Source organism: Anolis sagrei, chromosome 4, assembly GCF_037176765.1.
Source record: "Anolis sagrei isolate rAnoSag1 chromosome 4, rAnoSag1.mat, whole genome shotgun sequence".
Lineage (NCBI taxonomy): Eukaryota > Metazoa > Chordata > Lepidosauria > Squamata > Dactyloidae > Anolis > Anolis sagrei.
In genome coordinates, this window is record NC_090024.1 from 64,154,970 (window position 1) to 64,174,635 (window position 19,666).

At 37.2% G+C, this 19,666-nt stretch overlaps 1 protein-coding gene across 14 annotated transcripts in view; it reads left to right on the forward strand.

The window, feature by feature from the left end:
* Positions 1-19,666, forward strand: part of PTPRM (protein tyrosine phosphatase receptor type M) — a 529,398-nt gene that overhangs the window by 297,514 nt on the left and 212,218 nt on the right. For all 14 annotated transcript variants that reach the window (XM_060775055.2, XM_060775057.2, XM_060775056.2 and 11 more), the window contains exons 10-11: positions 1,288-1,489; positions 4,913-5,015. In XM_060775055.2, coding sequence (XP_060631038.2) covers positions 1,288-1,489; positions 4,913-5,015 — 305 coding nt within the window. The remainder of the gene's footprint in view (positions 1-1,287; positions 1,490-4,912; positions 5,016-19,666) is intronic.

Below are 19,666 nucleotides of genomic sequence, written 5' to 3' on the forward strand. Positions count from 1 at the left end.
TCTTCAGTGTTGTGGGCACTGCTGACTTGGAGGCCTGGTTTGACAAAGACAGCACTTCCATACTGCGCATGTGGTCTTTCCGCTACTAGGATCATTCCTGGAACTTTGGGTCGTTTCTGTCGTTCATCCCTGTGTGTTTCTTGGACACACAGCACGTCACATTTCTTATCTCGGCACAGTTCATAGAGCAGTTGTTCTTTGGGAGCTGACATGCCTTCGATGTTGATTGCGATTATTGTCATGGTTGGTCCTGAAAAGGACCGTTGGTTGTTTTGCTTCCTTGTTTGCATGCTTCAAGTCGTCTCTGGTTGCTTCTGGGTTGAGAGAATCGGCCGTCTACGAAGACGTTGCCCAGGGGACGCCCGGATGTCTTGCAATCCTGCAAGGAGGCTTCTCTCATGTCCCCCAGCCTTACAGGTGGGAATTGTTCCTTGGCCCAGCCATGATGGAGCTCTGCTTGCTTTTCTTGCTTCTTTATCTGCCTTTGGATGCCATAGCATTGGCAGTTGAAATGGATGGAGGACCATTCATCTGCTTATGGACCTAAGTGTGGTGGAAGCATGCCCAAGTCTGCTTCTCCCCCTCTGAGGCTAGACATATGATAAAGGAACAGCATCTGTGTATGAGGATTATAGCATAAAATCGTTAAGTAAAACATGAGTGTTGCCATTTTATTCTATAGCCAACTATTTCAGTATGGGACAAACATCTCAAAATTGCCCAGCTCTTCAGTTCTTCTAGACAAAACTCTTTTCATATGCATTAGGCCATATTTTTCTTGAAGTATATGTCTTTACATGTTTTGAAGGAATTAATGTAAATGTAACGACGTATGTCATCGACGTATGTAATCATTTTAGTACAAAATCCAGTTATAGAGCACTCTAAAATATAAACATGGGCTTGCCATTCTTAAATCTGTTTTCTTTATTGTTTTTTTATTCTTTGCGCAAAACTAATAGCAGTGCAGTACCCCTGCCTAAAAGTTACAAGATAAAAACCTAGCAATGGAAACGTATTAGATTAAGTCTGAACTGTAGCCTTTACACTCATAATCTAGGTGCCTTTAAGCCCCTATATCTATAAAAGTAATAACTCATAACAGCATTGTCTGTGTCCTTTCATTGGATTCTGGAATTGAAGCATATAAGGAAGCAAGATAACTTATCATAAAATGTCTGACAGTGCACACATCACAAGGGTTTACTGGCTAAAAATGCAATCTTTTCCCGGCTGCTGAAGGTATTTTATAACTTTGTGTTTTTTTGTGTTTTTTTTTTTTTGTAGATCACCTACAAAGCTGTCAGCTCCTTTGACCCAGAAGCAGATTTATCTAACCAAAGTGGACGTGTTCCAAAACATGGGAATGAAACACACAATTTATTTTTTGGATTGTATCCTGGGACCACTTACTCCTTCACTATCAGAGCCAGTACAGCAAAGGGGTTTGGGCCACCTGTTACAAGTCAATTCACTACAAAGATATCAGGTATTATTTGAAATTAAATAAAAAATGTTCTGTTCCATCAACTATTGTATTTTTACAGCATACCTATAATTTTATAACCTTATCTAATACATTTGGAACATGACAGAAAAAACTGGGATAAATAAAATGTTTATGGATTTCCAAAACAAATTAAGAAATAATGTATTTTGGAAATCTGGGATATCCTGGCCTTTGTTATTGGTCTTTCTTAAGGAATTAGTTTTTAGATGGCTAAATTTAGCATCTTTGTCTCAGATTTATGGAATCAATAGTTTTAGTAGATAATATTATTTGACCTCAACATTAATATTTAAGAGAACATTTGTGTTACCATCGCTTAGTTTAAGAAGTTCCCTGGCCACCTCATGTAATCATAAAACAATGCCCAATAAAAAGAAATCATGTGATAACAATATAAATGCCACAGAAGAGCACCAAAATGCTGAAAGCCATAAACCAACAAAAAGATGAGGGCAATTCTTGAAAACAGAAAAATGTTGGGCTCTTCCAAAATGTTATAGGCACCAAAATGTTGAAAGTCTTAAAACCAACAAAAAATGAGAGCAGGTCAAAAGTTATTTACCTGAAAGCAGAAAAATGTTGGGCTCTTCCAAAATGTTATGAACAGATGTGCTCTCATCTTTCACTGCCCAACTATCTTGCGACATTGGAAGTATGCTGAAAGAGTTGGAGGCTAGCCGTTGATGACTGTGTAAGAATTGAGGAAGGCCTATAGAGAAGAAGAGAGACTAGATATAAAGTCCTTTGCTGTTTAGCTCCAGGCCTATTGATTCTACTCAGATAAAAGCTTGCACTTGGTGTAGCTGCCACTTGGTGCCACATGCTCCTGATGGTCTTCTTTATTCTGAACCCAAAATACATTGTTTGAAGTCTTATTTTATTTATTTATTTATTTACAAGATTTCTACCCCGCCTTTCTCCAACCCGGAAGGGACTCAAGATGGCTTACACTTAGGCATCTATTCGATGATTTTACTGATCTATTTGATGTATACACTCATTTGCTCTTACAATTGGACTTAAGTGACTTAATGTCTTCAAACGCCTTGAAATATAAACCATTGTTTTTCATTGCAACAGTCTAATTTCCATAATCATGATAAGGAATGCTCACTGTTGGTGAACTAGCTTTAGTTTGCTGTTGTGTACATGTATTTGTGTGTTGAGATAGATGCACATACTTTGCATGTGCTGTGTAATAAAATATATACTATCTGGAGCCACTTACATACTTCTGTATTATAGAAGTTTGGAATCTGCAGCAGTAAAATCAGTAATTTCTTCTATCAGTTGCACAACATGTGCTTCCTGGAAAGAAGGATGTAACTTTCCATTTCTCCCCTGCTTTAATGTAAAATATATATTTAGGTGAATACAAGAAAGGTATGTGGAAAAGTGCCAGGTTGCACATACAGGCAGTCCCTGAGTTACAAACATCTAACTTACAAAGACCCATAGCTAAGAACAGGAGTGAAACAACAGGAAGGGAGAGAAATGAAAAGAAATTCACTCGTGAAAGAGTTATCATGGGGAGAAAAGGAGTCTCCACTGAAGCTTTATCACAAATCCTTGTTTCCACAACAAGCCAAATTTTTCAAAATCCAATTATCATAGGGACAGAAAGTGAGGTGAAATCTTCTGAACGGGTACAGACAGCAAAGCACACACCACAGAGGTGTTAACCCTTCCCTATGCTATCCAAAGCTGATAGATAGATAGATAGATAGATAGATAGATAGATAGATAGATAGATAGATAGGCAGGCAGGCAGGCAGGCAGGCAGGCAGGCAGGCAGGCAGGCAGGCTGCCCTGAATCTCCTCCTGGGGATGAGAAGGGCAGGATACAAATGTACAAAAAGTAAATTATATAATTGGCTGGAGTTACACTTTAAAAATGAACAAACCTAAAAAACCAATCTTGTTTGTAACTTTGTAACTTTCACTTTTTTCAGTGAAATCGAGGGTTCAGTTATTACGCAAGCGGAAAAAAACCAGGCTTTTTTTGTACCAAAACAATAACTTTTTAATTAAACATATTGAAAACAACTTGAGAGTACAAGAGTGGCCAGAAAAAACAAATTGACATGTTTACACATTTTAATCTTGCTTGTCAACAGACTCCACACCACTTTTAGCAAGGGCATATCACTTGCTCACCCACCCATCCATTTAAAGACCCACCTGCCCTTGCTTCACTCACCCACCCACCCACTTACTCACATGGCCATCCATCCTTGGAAGTGCCATTCATTTAAGGGGGTGGCTGAGCGAATGGTCAGGCATGTGAGTGGCTGGTCGGCTCATGAGCATGTGAGTGAGTGAGTGAAGTTGTGGGTCAGTGGATGAGTGGATAGGTGAGCAAATGAGTGTGGGTAAAGCAGATGAGCACAGGGTAGCCAGACACATGGAATACTAGACTGTTTACATTGTAGTAAGCCAAAGGTGTGACTATTATACAAGGGATTTTAAAATACCAAAATTGGGACCCAAAGAAGGACTGTGTGACTATTGTGCAATTGTGCCTTTTATGCGATGAAATATTATAGGTCTTCTCCCCTTTTCTCTACTTGAATATGCATTCGATATAATTGGCCTTTCATTCTTTACTACCAGCCGAGGTAATGATGTAGTCATTCATGGTGTCATTTCTGTCCATTTATCCCAAGAGTTGGCAACTGTGCAAACCTAGAAAGCCACATTATGCTTAGAGGGCCAAATTCTCTCTGTACTTGTTTCAAATAAATAAATAAATAGTGCTCCAAGCACCATTTAGGGCCATTGTTTGTTCTTACCCGGGGAAGGAACTCAGGTGTTGTCCAACTATGATAGGAATGCCCTTCACAATCCTGGACATATATGGCTACCATTACTTTATACATGCAAATATTGAATACATTTATGTACTTTAAAAGACTGGGGCTCAAACTTAACATCCAACAGTCTGAGTAAAAATTCCTTCTGTAGATGGTGCTAATGACTTAGAGAGGAAAGTTGTCATTCTGTGGAGGTATAACTGACCTTAGGGTCAAGAAAAAACAATAATCCATGTGATAACTGACTATGAATGATTCGCTATACAGTGAATTGATAACTTCAGTTCAACTAGAGCTAATGTTATGCATGAAATAAATAAATGAACTCATTCTAAGTGTTTAATTGGCAGAATGGCATCCAAAAGGAGGTGTGTATGAACTCAAGAGCTTACCTCATTATTGATCGGCTCCTTTTATTGTCTAGTAATTTCAACTGTTGTTTTCACGTATTATCTGCATGCACAAGGCTCTGATTTATAATGCCATTTCTTTGGGAAGGGCATTTTATAACCAAGATTTTAGAAGTTTCTATGATTGAAGGAAAGCTGCAAATTAAACTAGTCTTCTTCTTCTGTTCTTGTTTTTCTAGCACCTTCCATGCCACCCTATGAACTGGAAACACCTTTAAATCAAACTGACAGCACGGTGACAGTTCTGTTGAAACCTGCACAGAGCAGAGGAGCTCCAGTCAGGTATGGTGGTGTTGGGGAAGCTTTACAAGATTAAAACAAAATCGATTAATTTCTTGACAGTGTTTTCTGGGGATTCTTTTCTAACTCAGCAATCAGTGTTTAAATCCATGTTTGCATTATCTCTAATTAAATTAAATAACAGACAAGAAAGGAAGTCCTTTGATGTGGAGTGTTCAGGTATTGTGTAGAGGATTTCAAAGCTTAGTCTTTGAAAATAAAGAACAAAGCTGCTGTGCTGTTATGTGGGTGGCTTCTTTATTTCTGTAAGGTAATTGCTTACTGCAGTGTTATGAGTTCAAGGGCGCATCATTATTTTTATCCTCTACTACAGTGTTTTCAGTAACCACTCTCCCTCTTTTTCCACCTGTGGGTTTAATCACCATTATTTCATGTAATCGACTGAGACAAGTTGGGACATTTAAAAACCAAAATATGTCAGGATCAAAATGGAATGGAAAAAAGAACGTAGGTAGGCAGCAATAAGAAATGCTTCCCAATTGATATTTTTTAGGACCTTGTTCTGGGAAGTTATGGTGTGTGGTGGCTAAGAAGCGGAGTAACAAATCAAGACGATCCCAGTCTCAGTTCATTTACTGTGAATTTATTAGGAGTTCTTAGACATATCAAATTCTTCAACAGTAATCTGCAACAGAGGGATAATACTGTCCTGTGTTCAGAGTATTCTTGTTGCAATAAAATACATTATGGTAACCACTTGCAATTTTTAAAAAGGTAGTACCTCATCCTCCTTATTCCTTATTCTTTAGAGATAAATGCCATTTTCTTTTTCAGAACTAAGCAAGTTTAAATGCAAGAGGGTTTGTATATCTTTCGGGGGGGGGGGGAGAGAAATGAAATAGGTAACCTTGTTTCTGGAACAGATGTGTCCTTGTGCTTGAGCTGTAAGAGCTAAAACATTGGATGTATTCAGCTTTAAAACCCAGGTAGAATGATCAGGTGATATTGTAGTAGTCGTGTAGATAATTTTAGCAATAAGAAGGAAATATCAGTACAGAAATACTCTGTGTCATCACAGTATACTCTGTGTGCTATTTATTTATTTATTTACTTCATTTATATACTGCTTTTCTCACCCCTGGGGAGACTCAAAGTGGTTTCCAACATACTGCAAAATTCAATGCCTTACGAAACATAAAAATCTAACATAAAACAACAGTCACATAAAACAATCAATTAAATCATAAAATTAAATACATTTAAACATTAAAACAAGGGATTAAAAACATATGTATTTATTTATTATTAACTTTATTTATACCCCGCTAACATCTCCCGAAGGACTCAGTGCAGCTTACAAAGGCCAATATTGTTTATATTAATATAAACAATAAGATCACATGATCCAAAAGCACGGCCCAGGCCGTTCCAGTATGAAAAACAATTGTACATAATCTGTGTTCATTTCTTGTCCTGCTTACTGTCCAAATGCTTGGTTCCACAGCCATGCTTTTGCTTTTTCCTGAAGGCCAAGATGGATGGTGCTGATCTAATTTCATTGGGGAGAGTGTTCCATAGACCAGGGGCCACCACTGAGAATTAGCAGCCAGTGTGTAAATACCCTAAAGGCAACAGATTGCATATGATCTTGCAAGCTAAGAAAGGTCAGCACTGGTTAGTTAGGTTAGTTAGTACTTGGTCAATCAATATCAAGGCTATATTTCATATTAAGAAGATGGAAAAACCACCTTTGTGTATTCCTTACCTAAGAAAATGCCAGACTAAATGTAGTATTCAGTCACATGCACGGCATGTATTTACTTATTTACATATTCTCTCTTTCTATCCTACTTTTCAGCCAGTATGGGAACAGCTTATCATGTAGATTTAAAAAAAAACCCCACACAGACAAAGAATAACCCGTAGGGATGGGAAGAGTACGTCCCATGGACTACACCCCCCCCCCATATACCATTGTGTGACCACATGCAAAAAACAAAAAGAAGTCCAAAAAGGGGGCTTAAATCTCCCCACAGCCAAGAAAATAAAAATAAAATAAATTGTGGGTTACTTATTGAATTTTTTAAAATAATTTTATTAATATACATTAACTGCTTAGAGTGTAACAGAACACAACACAGTGAATATTTTACAAACACATAACCCTATCACCAAGACCTGAACAAGCATCCTTTCTTTTGCCATATAATTATAAATCAGCCATTAATCAAATGTCATATCCAAAATTCCTAACCAACAAGGTTATATTGTTTTCCATTTTCACTGTCTAAAGCATATTTAATAAAAACCGACCAGTATGCATCAAACTCCGATCTGTTAGTTTCCCCCTTGAACACCCCCATTTCCATTGATAGTTTATCATTTAAGGCTACATTCCATACCTCCCCATACCATGCTTCCAGTGTGAGATTAGTTACTATTTTGCAATTCCTTGCAATTATAATTTTTGCCACTGTGAGTAAAATCATCTCCAGTTCTTTCTTTTCCATTTCTAAATTCAACTTTGTGGCGTCCATTAGTAATGCTAACCTAGCATCCGGGGTGATATTTAGTCCTATAATTTCACCTATTTCGATAAATACATCGTTCCAAAAACTCTTCAATTGTGGGCATTCCCACCATAAATGAAAATATATCTCTTTGTGCATGCCACATCTCCAGCACAGGTTGCTTTGCTTACTACTATTGAAACATTGTTGGGTACGTTTCTATTCAAGAGATGGGGTTTTCTCAAGACTTAATGTAGCCTGTGGAGTGTCTGCATACTGTAGACCCTTCAAAGTTGTCTACATGAAGAAAACATGAAACTTAGATACATATTAGTCTCTCCTACACTTTTTATTTTTGACAATTCAGCTTCAGAAGCAGCATACTAAAGCAGGGAACTGGCACAGTAACAGGGCAGGGGGTTGCGTTCTCCAACTCTGATGTGTTTTCTTGTTGCTACAATCCCCCCCCCCCACACACACACACACACAATGGTACATGAAACTGCAATGAAAATTATGTGTAAGACTAGCCCTCAGGCAAAGAAAGATTCCTTAGCACATTCTGTTCAGCAATAATAATGACCTACCCTACAGAGTAGTTATAAGAATAAATACAAAAACATTCCTTTCATTATCCTAAAGGCATGACACATTCTGTATTATGATGTCAAATAGTGAGCCTCAGTGATACTTCATGCTGGAAACTTGGTTTACTCAAGTCTCATTTAAATGAACAGGAAAAGGACAAGAATCCCGTGTCTGTGCTCTTTCTTAGAGGATGAGAAGTTCCCAGTACATGGTTTCCTTAATCTGTATTCATTGCGGAGCAGAAAAGTGTAGCTGCACTTTATTTATGCACTTCACTAAGTGCAATGGCTGTCTATTGATTCTGCTGTAACCACCCAGCATGGTTAATGCAGATTCTTGGAACTGTGCTAAACTTTTCAGTGTAAATGATTGTTGTCATTTTATTGATCAACACATCAGCTCTGTCACATAAAAATCTTTAATTTCTCTGATGGATGGAGGGAGAAAGGGAGAGGAAAGTAAGCACAAATTCTAGCACATTACAGTCTAGGTTTCCTTGTTTACAGCTTTACTAACTTTTCTCTTTACACCTGGGGAAAATGTAAAGTCAGAGCTCTATTTTAACCTTGTTTGGAAGCTGTCCTTTACCATCACACTTGCAACATATCCAAGAAATTTTGTTTTAACAGTACAAATTGTTTAAATGTTGGTAAATTTATAGAAGCCATCTGGACCCAACCCCTACTAGTTAATACAAAGTGAAGATAAATCTCAAAAAACTGTCAGGTTCAGGAAGTATAGTTTCAATTATTATTGCGGTGTGTAGACACCTAAATAAAGTAGCAAAATAAGCTGCACATACATGTTTGCAAAGCATATGAGTTAAAACAGACAAGTACTTGCCTCCAGTAGCCCTTTCTCATCATCCTTCATTCATGTAGAGGATGATATACAGTGGGGGGGGGGAGTATTTAGTCAGATACCAATTGTACAAGTTCTCCCACTTAAAAAGATGACAGACATAATGTAATTGACATCATAAGTAGACCTCAGCTATGAGAGACAACATGATAAAACACATCCAGAAAATCACATTGTTTAATATTTAACAAGTTTAATTGCAAATTATGGTGGAAAATAAATATTTGGTCCATAACAAAAGTTCATCTCAATACTTTGTTATATATCTTTTATTGACAATGACAGGGGTCAAACATTTTGTGTAAGTCCTCACAAGGTTGGCACACACTGTTGCTGTTATGTTGGCTCATTTCTCCATGCGGATCTTCTCAAGAGCAGTGATGTTTTGGGGCTGTCGCTGGGCAACACAGACTCCCTCCAAACATTTTCTATAGGGTTGAGATCTGGAGACTGGCTAGGCCACCCTAGGACCTTGAAATGCTTCTTATGAAGCCACTCTTTCGCTGCCCTTGCAATGTGCTTGGGATCACTGTCATTCTGAAGGACCCCGCCACGTTTCATCTTCAGTGCCCTTGGTGATGGAAGGAGGTTTGCACTCAAAATCTCACGATACATGGCTCCATTCATTCTTTCATGTATACGGATCAGTCGCCCTGGTCCCTTTGCAGAGAAACAGCCCCAAAGCATCATGTTGCCACCCCCATGCTTCATAGTAGGTATGGTGTTCATTGGATGCAACTCAGCATTCTTTCTCCTCCAAATATGACGCCACAAAGTTGTGTTTCTGCCAAACAGTTCTACTTTGGTTTCATCTGACCATATGACATTCTCTCAACACTCTTCTGGATCATCCAAATGCTCTCTAGCAAACTTCAGTTGGCCCCAGACATGTACTGACTTAATCAGGGGGACCCATCTGGCATTGCAGGATCTGAGTCCCTTGAGGCGTAGTGTGTTACTGATGGTAGCCTTTGTTACATTGGTCCCAGCTCTCTGCAGGTGATTCACTAGGTATTTAGGTAGAACAATAACTTGGCAATACAATAGAGTCTCACTTATCCAACATAAACGGGCTGGCAGAACGTTGGATAAGCTGAAATGTTGGATAATAAGGAGGGATTAAAGAAAAGCCTATTAAACGTCAAATTACATTATGATTTTACAAATTAAGCACCAAAATATCATGTTTTACAACAAATTGACAGAAAAAGCAATTCAATACATAATAATTTTATGTAGTCATTACTGTATTTACGAATTTAGCACCCAAAAACCGCTATGTATTGAAACAGCTGTGGATCCAGGCAGGAGGCAGACTGCATTGGATAATACAGAATGTTGGATGTAGTTCATTTCTGATTGTCAGCCCTGTATGCCCTCAATTATAACTCTTACTGCTTTTTTAAAAACCTGGGAACACCATTCCCATCAAACCTTTTAACAGTGTAAAGACAATATAATTTAGGGCTACCACCTTTATGCAGAAACACAATTTGTGTATATAGACAATCCACAGCAAAGGCCAAAATTTTTGAAACCTCTGCCTTGAGAACATTATCTGTCCTTTCCTTTAGAGGATTTCAGTGAAAACAAAATGATGTTCTTGTGTCTTTTGACATGAATATTTGAATTAATTTCTAATTATTCTAAGTACCATCCTGAATATTGGGTCTTTGTTGCATTGGGTTTATTGAAATCTGTTGTTAACTACTTATCATTCATTTGTTAAATTGGTGAGAGGGGAAGTTTTAAACATTTTCTTCCAATCTTCTTCAACTACACCTTACCTGTTGTGGAATAGATCCTAACCTTCAGTACAAAATTTTCAGGAGGCATGGGAAACTACAGAGGAGAAAAAATGAGTGGAAATCACATTTTCCATTGGGCCAGCAGAAATGTTCTGTTGGGTAAGAAAAGTTCCTGGGTCAGAATGCTAAATCTCACCTAGTGATAGCTAACAAACAACTAGTTATGATACAAATATCCCATCACTTGAGTTACATAAAGTTGCACATGGTTTAGAAGACTATATGGTCAGATGCTAGTGGTCTTTATGTATTGATCCATTAAATGTTCATTTATTCCTCAGCATGAATACTTTATTATCAGCAGAGACAGGGAACTCGTAACATTCCAGATAGTGAGAGATTCCAACTTCTGTCAGTCCCACCCAGCAAAAATGAATGATGAGGATTACAGTTTAACATGTAGAAGTTACCAGCATTCAACCTTTTTTCTTTTGTTCATATTAGTCCTCATATTTCTATGATATTTTTGGGAGGAATGAGAGTATGGGAACCTTTTTAAAAGTGTTTTGATTTTTATTTGTACTTTTGTGTTTGTGCTCACAGAAGGATACTTAAACACTGGACACACAATGCAAATATTGAATTCCATTGTACATCAGTTACAGCTAACCTAGACTTAAAACATGGTTGTGAAGTTATTTCAAAGAGTGGCATAACTTCTAGCTGGAAACCTTTCCCCATAGATCCAGCATGCATACTTGGTATGCCTGTTCTGATCATGGGAGCTATGGTGATTGCTGTTATTGGTGGTCTCTATCACCCTACCTAATTGAGATTCCCAGACCTCACCTGACCACTACTGTCTCAAGACCTCTACCGCAAGATATTCAATATACCCTGTCTATATCACAAATGTTCCATCAGCCTTTCCCAGCCACATCAGTTGTTGTCACGCCATCTAGGATCATAATGGCAGCCTTCACACCAGATATTATTACTTCAAATGCTCATCCTTTATCTTCAATGCATATTATACCTATATATTAGATCATTCCCAATATTGTACCTTACTTGCTGGGTCTGCTGTAATCCAAAATAGTTACAGCAGCATTGGATTCTTCATCCTAATGTCAAACAAGGCAACTGTTCCATTATTAACAAGGAATTAATCTCACCTGACAAAGCATGAGTCATACACAACAGAAAGCAACCAATTATACAGTTATGCCTGTGATTTTTAGTTCATAATCTCCTTTTCTATAGTCATCATCTCCCAATTCAGATGTTGATGACTCAGCTCCACTTTCAACTTCAAAATATCTTCACTCCTGTGCTAAATAGGTCCTAAGAATTGTGATGTATCTTGGTACAGAGATGAAAGTTCAATCTTTTCATATACTGAATCTGATTTTCCAAGAATCAGATTGAATATTAAGTAATCAGTTCATATACTCATATAATAGGCATGTTGTCATATGAAATCATCAATATCAGCAATATCTCAATCAAAAACCTAGGATACAGGCTTCAAGAAGAGGGTGTTACCTCCCCCCCCTCCATCTATTCCTCCAAACACCATTATTGCTAAGGCCTCCAAAAGAATGAAACTTCACACAGCAAATTGTGCATCCAAAGTGAAAATTGAGCATCCAAAGCTCTGTGGAGCTACATACAGGTCCGTTCTGCAGAAGATGACGCATGAAGACAAATAGCCCAGAGGATTGTCATTATAAAGAGGGAACAAAACTCTAGAGGTGGGCATTGGAGCTCAGATCCAGTGGGGACATCAACAAAAACTGCAATGGTACCCATTCACAACTATTTTTCTTGTTCATGTTCTTGTTCTTAATTTTTGGAACCATCCTCCCATATCTCAAATCAAAAGAAATGTTTTGGCTTAATTAACCAGTACATTAAACGCTGAATTGCATTTATTTATCTTACCTTTTTTCTGTATTGTTTTTATTTTTAATAAACTACTTTGAGCCTCAGTAATGGGAAAAAAGAGAAGGTGGCCATGGTGATGATGTTCTTATTCTTGCTATTTGGATTACACTCTGCATACAACCTGGCTAGAGGTCTTCCTGCCATGAGTCCTAATTGATACTTAGCATTCCTGCCTGATGTTTCCCAACTGAAATCTCTCTTCTTGTATCCCTTGAATTCTTTCTAGGTACAACATACAAATGTAATAACTGCTTTTAATGTCACCATGCTGTATTCAAAAATGTGTTTGTTACATAGCTTGCTTATTTTTGTATTTTTTTAAAAAAGATATGTGCTCTTTCTTCAGAGTTCTGGGTTACCCTCTAAACAAATGGTCTTGACAACCAGAACACTTGAGATTTCAACAATTAGCATAGTGCTTTGTTCGCCTTCTGTTTATTATACCCTTAGCAATTACCAGTGTTCTTTTAAAAGGGAAATTAACCCAAGACATAAAATAGATTTAAAATCTTTGAAATTATCTCTTCATTGTTATAAGTGTCACATATGTGATCTCATGGAAATATATTTTATAACTATGTCTCATAGTATTATAACTTTTTATTGAAACCTAAAACCTTATTTGAAAAAATACATAAGCTTTAGAAATTCAAATTTTGTGGAAATAAAATATTATTTTTATACACAGTTCCACAATATAGATAGTAACCATAACCAAGATAATAGCTTTATAATTTTGATAGAGAATGGAAATCAGCTTTTTAAAATAAATTCAGTAGTTCATTCTAAACAGATAGCTCTTAGCTGTGGAAATTTCGTAAAGGTTAGTAAGCAAAAGCTTTGATATTATATTGAGCAATACTTTAAAATACTGTAGGTCAGCCACACATAGGTATGTTATATATAGCTTTGAACATATATGTACAGATTGTATCTGTTATCAGTAATATGCCAAAATAAACACTGATGTTCCTCTCAAGTCTTGGATGTAATTTCTGCACACTTCCCATATAACAAAGGTATTGCTTTCCAATTGTTTCATCTACATTTCCAAAGATCCCCTTCACCGTGATCAAAATATTTTGGCAGTTGTTGTTCAAAACATCTAGAAGCCCAGAGGTTTCCAACCTTTGCTAGATAAAATGCAAACCAGGGATGCTTCATTCTCTGATAAAGTGAAAAGCACAAGTTATAGTTAAATTATAGAAATTCTGTGTAATTTGTGAGCTTGCATTTGACCTTTGTTTCAACCATAAGCCCAACCTTTCTTCCTAAAGAGCAAAAAATAATACTTTTTGGTCAAAATTAGTTATGATTTGTTTTTCTGACTGATTGACTTCGTTTTGTTCACACTTAAAATATTCTAAGGCCAGGTAAGCTATTGCATGATTTCCTCTGGAAACAGTAAACAGTTAAGAGCGTAATGGTATGATTGATATATTACTATGAGACACAATGCAATGTTCCTTCGATTTCATAATTCTTTTTTGTTTACTCTGATAACTAATCCTTGCTGACTATTAGATAGGTGAAATATCTCCTTCCTGGTTCTTCCAGAGCTCTCAAATCAATACATTGATCATGGCATCACCTGATGGTGTCCACCTTCTCCTATGTATATCTCACTTTTTCCCAGTTCAGAACTCAAGACAGCTTCAAAAAATTAAAACAAGCACAGGTAAAAAAATACATCATACAAAAGTTAAAAGTGTAATTAACTACCAGAAACTTCAAAAACAGTTTAAAGCATTCCAATTAAAAAGAAAACAATACATAGGCGATACAGCATATTATACAAATCCCCCCCCCCCCAACAATGTCTTCAAAAACTTCCTGAAACAAGTGAAAGTCCTCATCCGCCTTTGCAAATACAGATGGAAGACACCAATCTGACCTCTCTGGAGAGGAGCAGCTTCCAAGAAAGCCTTATCCACCTGTGATGGTGGTGAGCCAAAAAGAATGGTCTCCCCAGAAGACCTAAAATCACAAGCGAGGGAATATCACTCTTCCTATGATCTAGATCTGATTCATATAGGACTTTATAGGTAATAAATAGCACTTTGAATTATGCCAGGAAACAGACTGGCAGCAAGTGGTGTTGCTGTAACAAGGGACCTCTATGTTTCTTGTAGCCAGTCCGGGTTAATAATATGACTGCAGCAATTTGGACCAGCTGAAGTTTCCTAACACTCTTCAAAGTCATCCCCTTGTAAAACGCATTACAGTAATTGAAATGGGATTCAATATATTCATTCAGATATATTGGTTCAACAAAAACAGTATATCCAGAATGTTAACTAGTGTTCAGGACCATCATTTCTTTAAATGGGAACAATAATAAGGTAGATCACCATCCATTAGGAATACAATTTTGTCAAAAATAGAAGCTCTAAAAGAATTAATGCAGGGGTGGGGTGCATGCCTTTTTCTGAGGCTTTGTCTATTTCCAAATCCTAATAAATAATCAGTCTACTGCAGGGATCCTCAAACTACGGCCCGCAAGCCACATGTGGTTCGCTGAGGGCATTTATTCGGCCCGCTGAGGAGGAGGCCTCCCTCTCAGTGGAATCAGTCTTGGCTCTGCTAACGGAGAGCTCCTTTCGTTCTTTCTGTGCCCCCCCACCCCCATGCTTGCTCTCTCTCTTTCTCTCTCTCTCTTTCTCTCCATTTCAGTCTCTCCCCTTTTCCCCTCTCTCCCTCTTTTTTCTCTCCCTTTCTCCTCTTCTTTTTATATCCCTTTTTTCTGTGCAGACAATAGGCAGCCCTGAAGCTTCCCCTCACCATCCAGCTGAAAAATAGAGTGAATCTACACTGCAGAATTAATGCAGTTTGAGACCAGTTTGACTGCATGGCGTGATGCTATGGAATCCTGGGATTTTGAATGTTATAGGCTATTTCGTCTTTTCTGCCAAAAGATCAAACTGCAGCTCTAGGGTTCCATAATATTGAGTTAAAGTGGTTCTTCATTTTAAATATTGTATTTGTTCCTGTTTTGTTTGGTTTTTTATTTCAAAATAAGATATGTGCAGTGTACATAGGAATTTGATCATAGATTTTTTTAAAAAATTATAGCCCTGTTTGAGGGCCCCTGGTCTACTGTAATGACACTGGCAACCACTTAGGGAGTCCCTTGCAGAATTGGACCTTGTTTTGACCAGCTTAACAGAATACTCTCAGAAAACTGTTGTCATGTGGTAAATAAGAGTTGGGTTTCTAGATGAAGCTCGAAGATACATAAAATTAAATTAACCATATTCCAAAAATGTGCTTCAACCATTTTCATTAAAGCCAAACCCAGTTTCGTCCATTTTTGTCTTACAAATGTGACCTTCTTTCTCTTTCATAACCAGGTTCTTACATGAATTGTTTGATGAGCTCTGTTCTGTTTTGGTATTCCAACATTAGGACTATTTAAGGCATCTTTTTTTGAACTGACATTCTTTTTTCTTCTCCATAAAAACTGACACTCTTAACTATATATGTGTTTATTCACTATTGTCTTCAGGGTCAGCTAGTTTACTAATTTAAAAGGGTAATGATCACTTCTCAAACGTCCTTCCATTGCGAAACTTTTTACATTAGAAAGCAAACTAGAGAAAATGATAAAATAATCCAGGGCACTTCTAACCCTTGATTAATTATTTGTGTGATGACCTTCCAACATGTTCAAAAGGCTGCCATTCAAAATTAACTGGAGATATTTGTAAACAGGATTAGATTGTGACAATACTTAAGGCACTTGCAAATACCTCTTCAACAGGAAGCAATCCTCAAAGCACATGCCCACGTTTGAATAGCTCTGCATTTCTTTGCCCCAACCAAGTGTTTAGGTCATCTCCTAGAATAGCATGCATGCTGAAAAAGGATGTCCGCAAGCAGGAACTCTAGGGGCAACTCGATTACTTGAGAGAGCTATAAAGAATTAGTATGTCATTATTGGGATTTATTTGAAGTATTAAAATTCTGCCATGAGAATTTAGGATTTGGCAGTCACCCTCTAATTCCACAGAAGTAGAATTGAAATTCATTTTATTAATTTGGCCCAGCTCTTTAATCTGTTACGGTCATTTTTAATTCTGATCCTGTCCTCTGGATTATTAGCCATCTCTCCTAATTGGTTGTCGTCTGCATATTTGATAAGTACGCCCTTTATTTTATCATTCAAGTCATTTATAAAGATATTGAATAGCACTGGGAATACAAAAAATATTTTAATTTTCCTAGTTCTGAACTGTAAACCTGCCTTTGCACTTTCTTCCTTGAAGATCATTAGTAATCATTCCAAGTCTACTTTTTTTTCTGAAAGCAGTATTTTGTCACCTTCATAATGTAATTACTGGCATCTTTCCCCCTCTGTCTCAGATAAATTTCAACCATTGCTACAACAGAGTTTAAGGAGGAATTGTGTGTTCCAACATATGTAGAGGGTTGTGGTTTTGGATGGTTGAGAAGGAGAGGAGTATATGGGTTTATTATTCATCCTTTAACTATTTATCTAATTATCTGTTCTAAGATGTTTAGAGTCTTGTATAAATTACTGTAGCAAAGTACTTTCTTTATTCCTGGATTTCCAGTAAACACTTTGAGGGTGTGCAAGGTTGAACTAGTCTAAGTATCCTAAGCATGTTTGCAGCTGGTATGTAGCTGTACCAGACTCTCAACTGATGAATAGTTGCAGTCTCAGTGATCTTAGCAAAGGCGAACTCTTCTTTCCCAACCTGTAAGCTTTATCATATATATTACAAGGCAATCTCTAGCAGAGTATTCCTGAAATGGTATTCCTTTGTCACAGTTCTTAGAAAGAGGGGAACCTTCTGTTTAGGAGGTTCCAATAGCACAAGGCATCCATATATCTATGGGGCTAGATATATGTCAACTGTGTCTGGTTTCAGTTGGAGGACTACATTCCACAGTATACATTCCAGAGAACTGTTTTGTACTATCAATGGCTTTGTTTTACATAAACATAGTTCCAACTTAACCTTGAATTCCGCTAAACAAGTGTTTGAGCAGATAAGGACTTCCAGAATATGTGTCAAGCTGGTCCCCCCCCCCCCCAAAAAAGAAGAAAACAACTGATTTCTTTACATACTTAAAGAAAAAAGATGTAAGCACATTTTTCAGTAAATTTTAGAGCATTGGCTGCAGGACCAAAAGTTTCAGTGATCAACTTATTCTGAGCCAGAGTGGAGACATAATAGACATGGAGATAGAGATTTCAAGGTTTCAGAAGTTTAAAAGAACTATGCCACCAACAGCACCATTGACAGATTATTCACTGGAAACCAACCAGTTTGGAGTCAGAACCAAGGTAGCCAGTTCAGTAGCCAAGGACCAGGTGATTTTTCAAGTGAAAGTTTTGAATAGGAAATACAAGGGAAAATTTTCCAGTTCATCTCACCTCCACTTTAAATTATTCTTTCAGTCCTCAGTAGATCACAGATTCCCTGCGTGGAACGCACAGTGGTTTTTTATAATTCTCTTGGAATTATAGTCCTTCCCTATAAAGGATCCCTGCCTGTTTAGTGCAGAAAGAGATGCCACCTCAAAACCAGAAAATCATAGGGTAAGAATATTTCCATTTCCCTTTTCCTTTCTTAGGAATAATTAAATTTACTATATAAAAACAGAATGGAGATGATGTTGTTTAGTAACATAAAAAGAACCACTCCCCCCCCTCCCCACCTGAAGGCACATAATACATCCTGCTTCTGTCTGACACAGACAATAGAGAGAAAAGTACATAAACGTAACTATGATTAATACGTTCTGTACATGATGTACATAATATAGCGTATATACTGCAGCATCTGTAATAAAAACCTGACCTGAAAAATACTTGTTGCATTGTAGCAAAGGATGAAGATAATGAAATTTACATGCAGTGAGCTTAAATTGCTTAAAAGGTGGGGTAAGAGTGAGTGAAAATTAGCTTCAGCACAGAGCTTTTTCATTTGGAATTCTGTGCCTGATGCAATGATTAATAATAGGTGGCCTTTTAGGGGACTCTCAGATTCATTCTAACGTTCCAGTTGTTACTTTATTATCCCGAACATCCATAACTAACAGGGGTTTTTTTTTTCACACTGCCCTTTGTTCGCAATATGGGGCTGTAATTGAGTTCATATTTTTCACCCAACCTTTCAGCTGTAATTAATATTTTATTATATCAGATTTTATCACTAAATAGCCTAGCAGCAGGGTATTGAGCCACATACAGGGTTTTTTTTTTAAATTACTAGTGACTTACTGATGCCAAGCCTCTTTCTTGTAATGAGTTATGGTTGAGAGAACACAAAATGCATTTAGGATACCCAGCTAATATTCTAAAGCAATTTATAACTGATCGTATCAAGATCACAGCCAGACCAGGAGAAATTAGTTGCAAAAATGGAATATTCATCATTGGAGATCTAGTTGTGATATCCCGCATATGTGGCACATGACCAACAGTTTTAAAAAGTCCCTGTAAGACCAATAGCTATCTCCGTTTTATTGTTTCATTTTAAGAAGATGTCTGGCAAAATTACATTTCTTTTTTATTATGGATTACCCAAGCTTTTAAAAATAATGTGAACTGTAAATTCCTTTAAAATTTAAACTAGATAATATGTACTTCGCCCATGCTCCGCTCTAAGCTTGTATAAATAAATACGCAGTTTTATTAAAATGCAGCTCCTGTTTTTCGGGGGTTTTTTACATTAAATTATATTAGTCATGAAAAAAAAAACGAGCTATTTGGGACGTATAAACAAAGTAGAAAAATAGTAACATTGTTGGCCTAAACGTCATCCATTTCATTAACATTCTCTTTCTGTTTTCTAATGATTCCATCTGGCATAAGCCAGTAAAGGCAAAAACCATCATGTTCAGTCAGAGAAGGCAAGAGTAGCTAATTTCCTCTCTTCTCCTGACTTTGAATAGGTGATTGGTGCATAAATGCAAATTAAGGGGAATTAATTTTGTTTAGCATTTCTGTTTTGCATTAAACAAACAGAGTGTTTTACAGTGGTAATCTTTTCAATCCTCAAAGCAATCC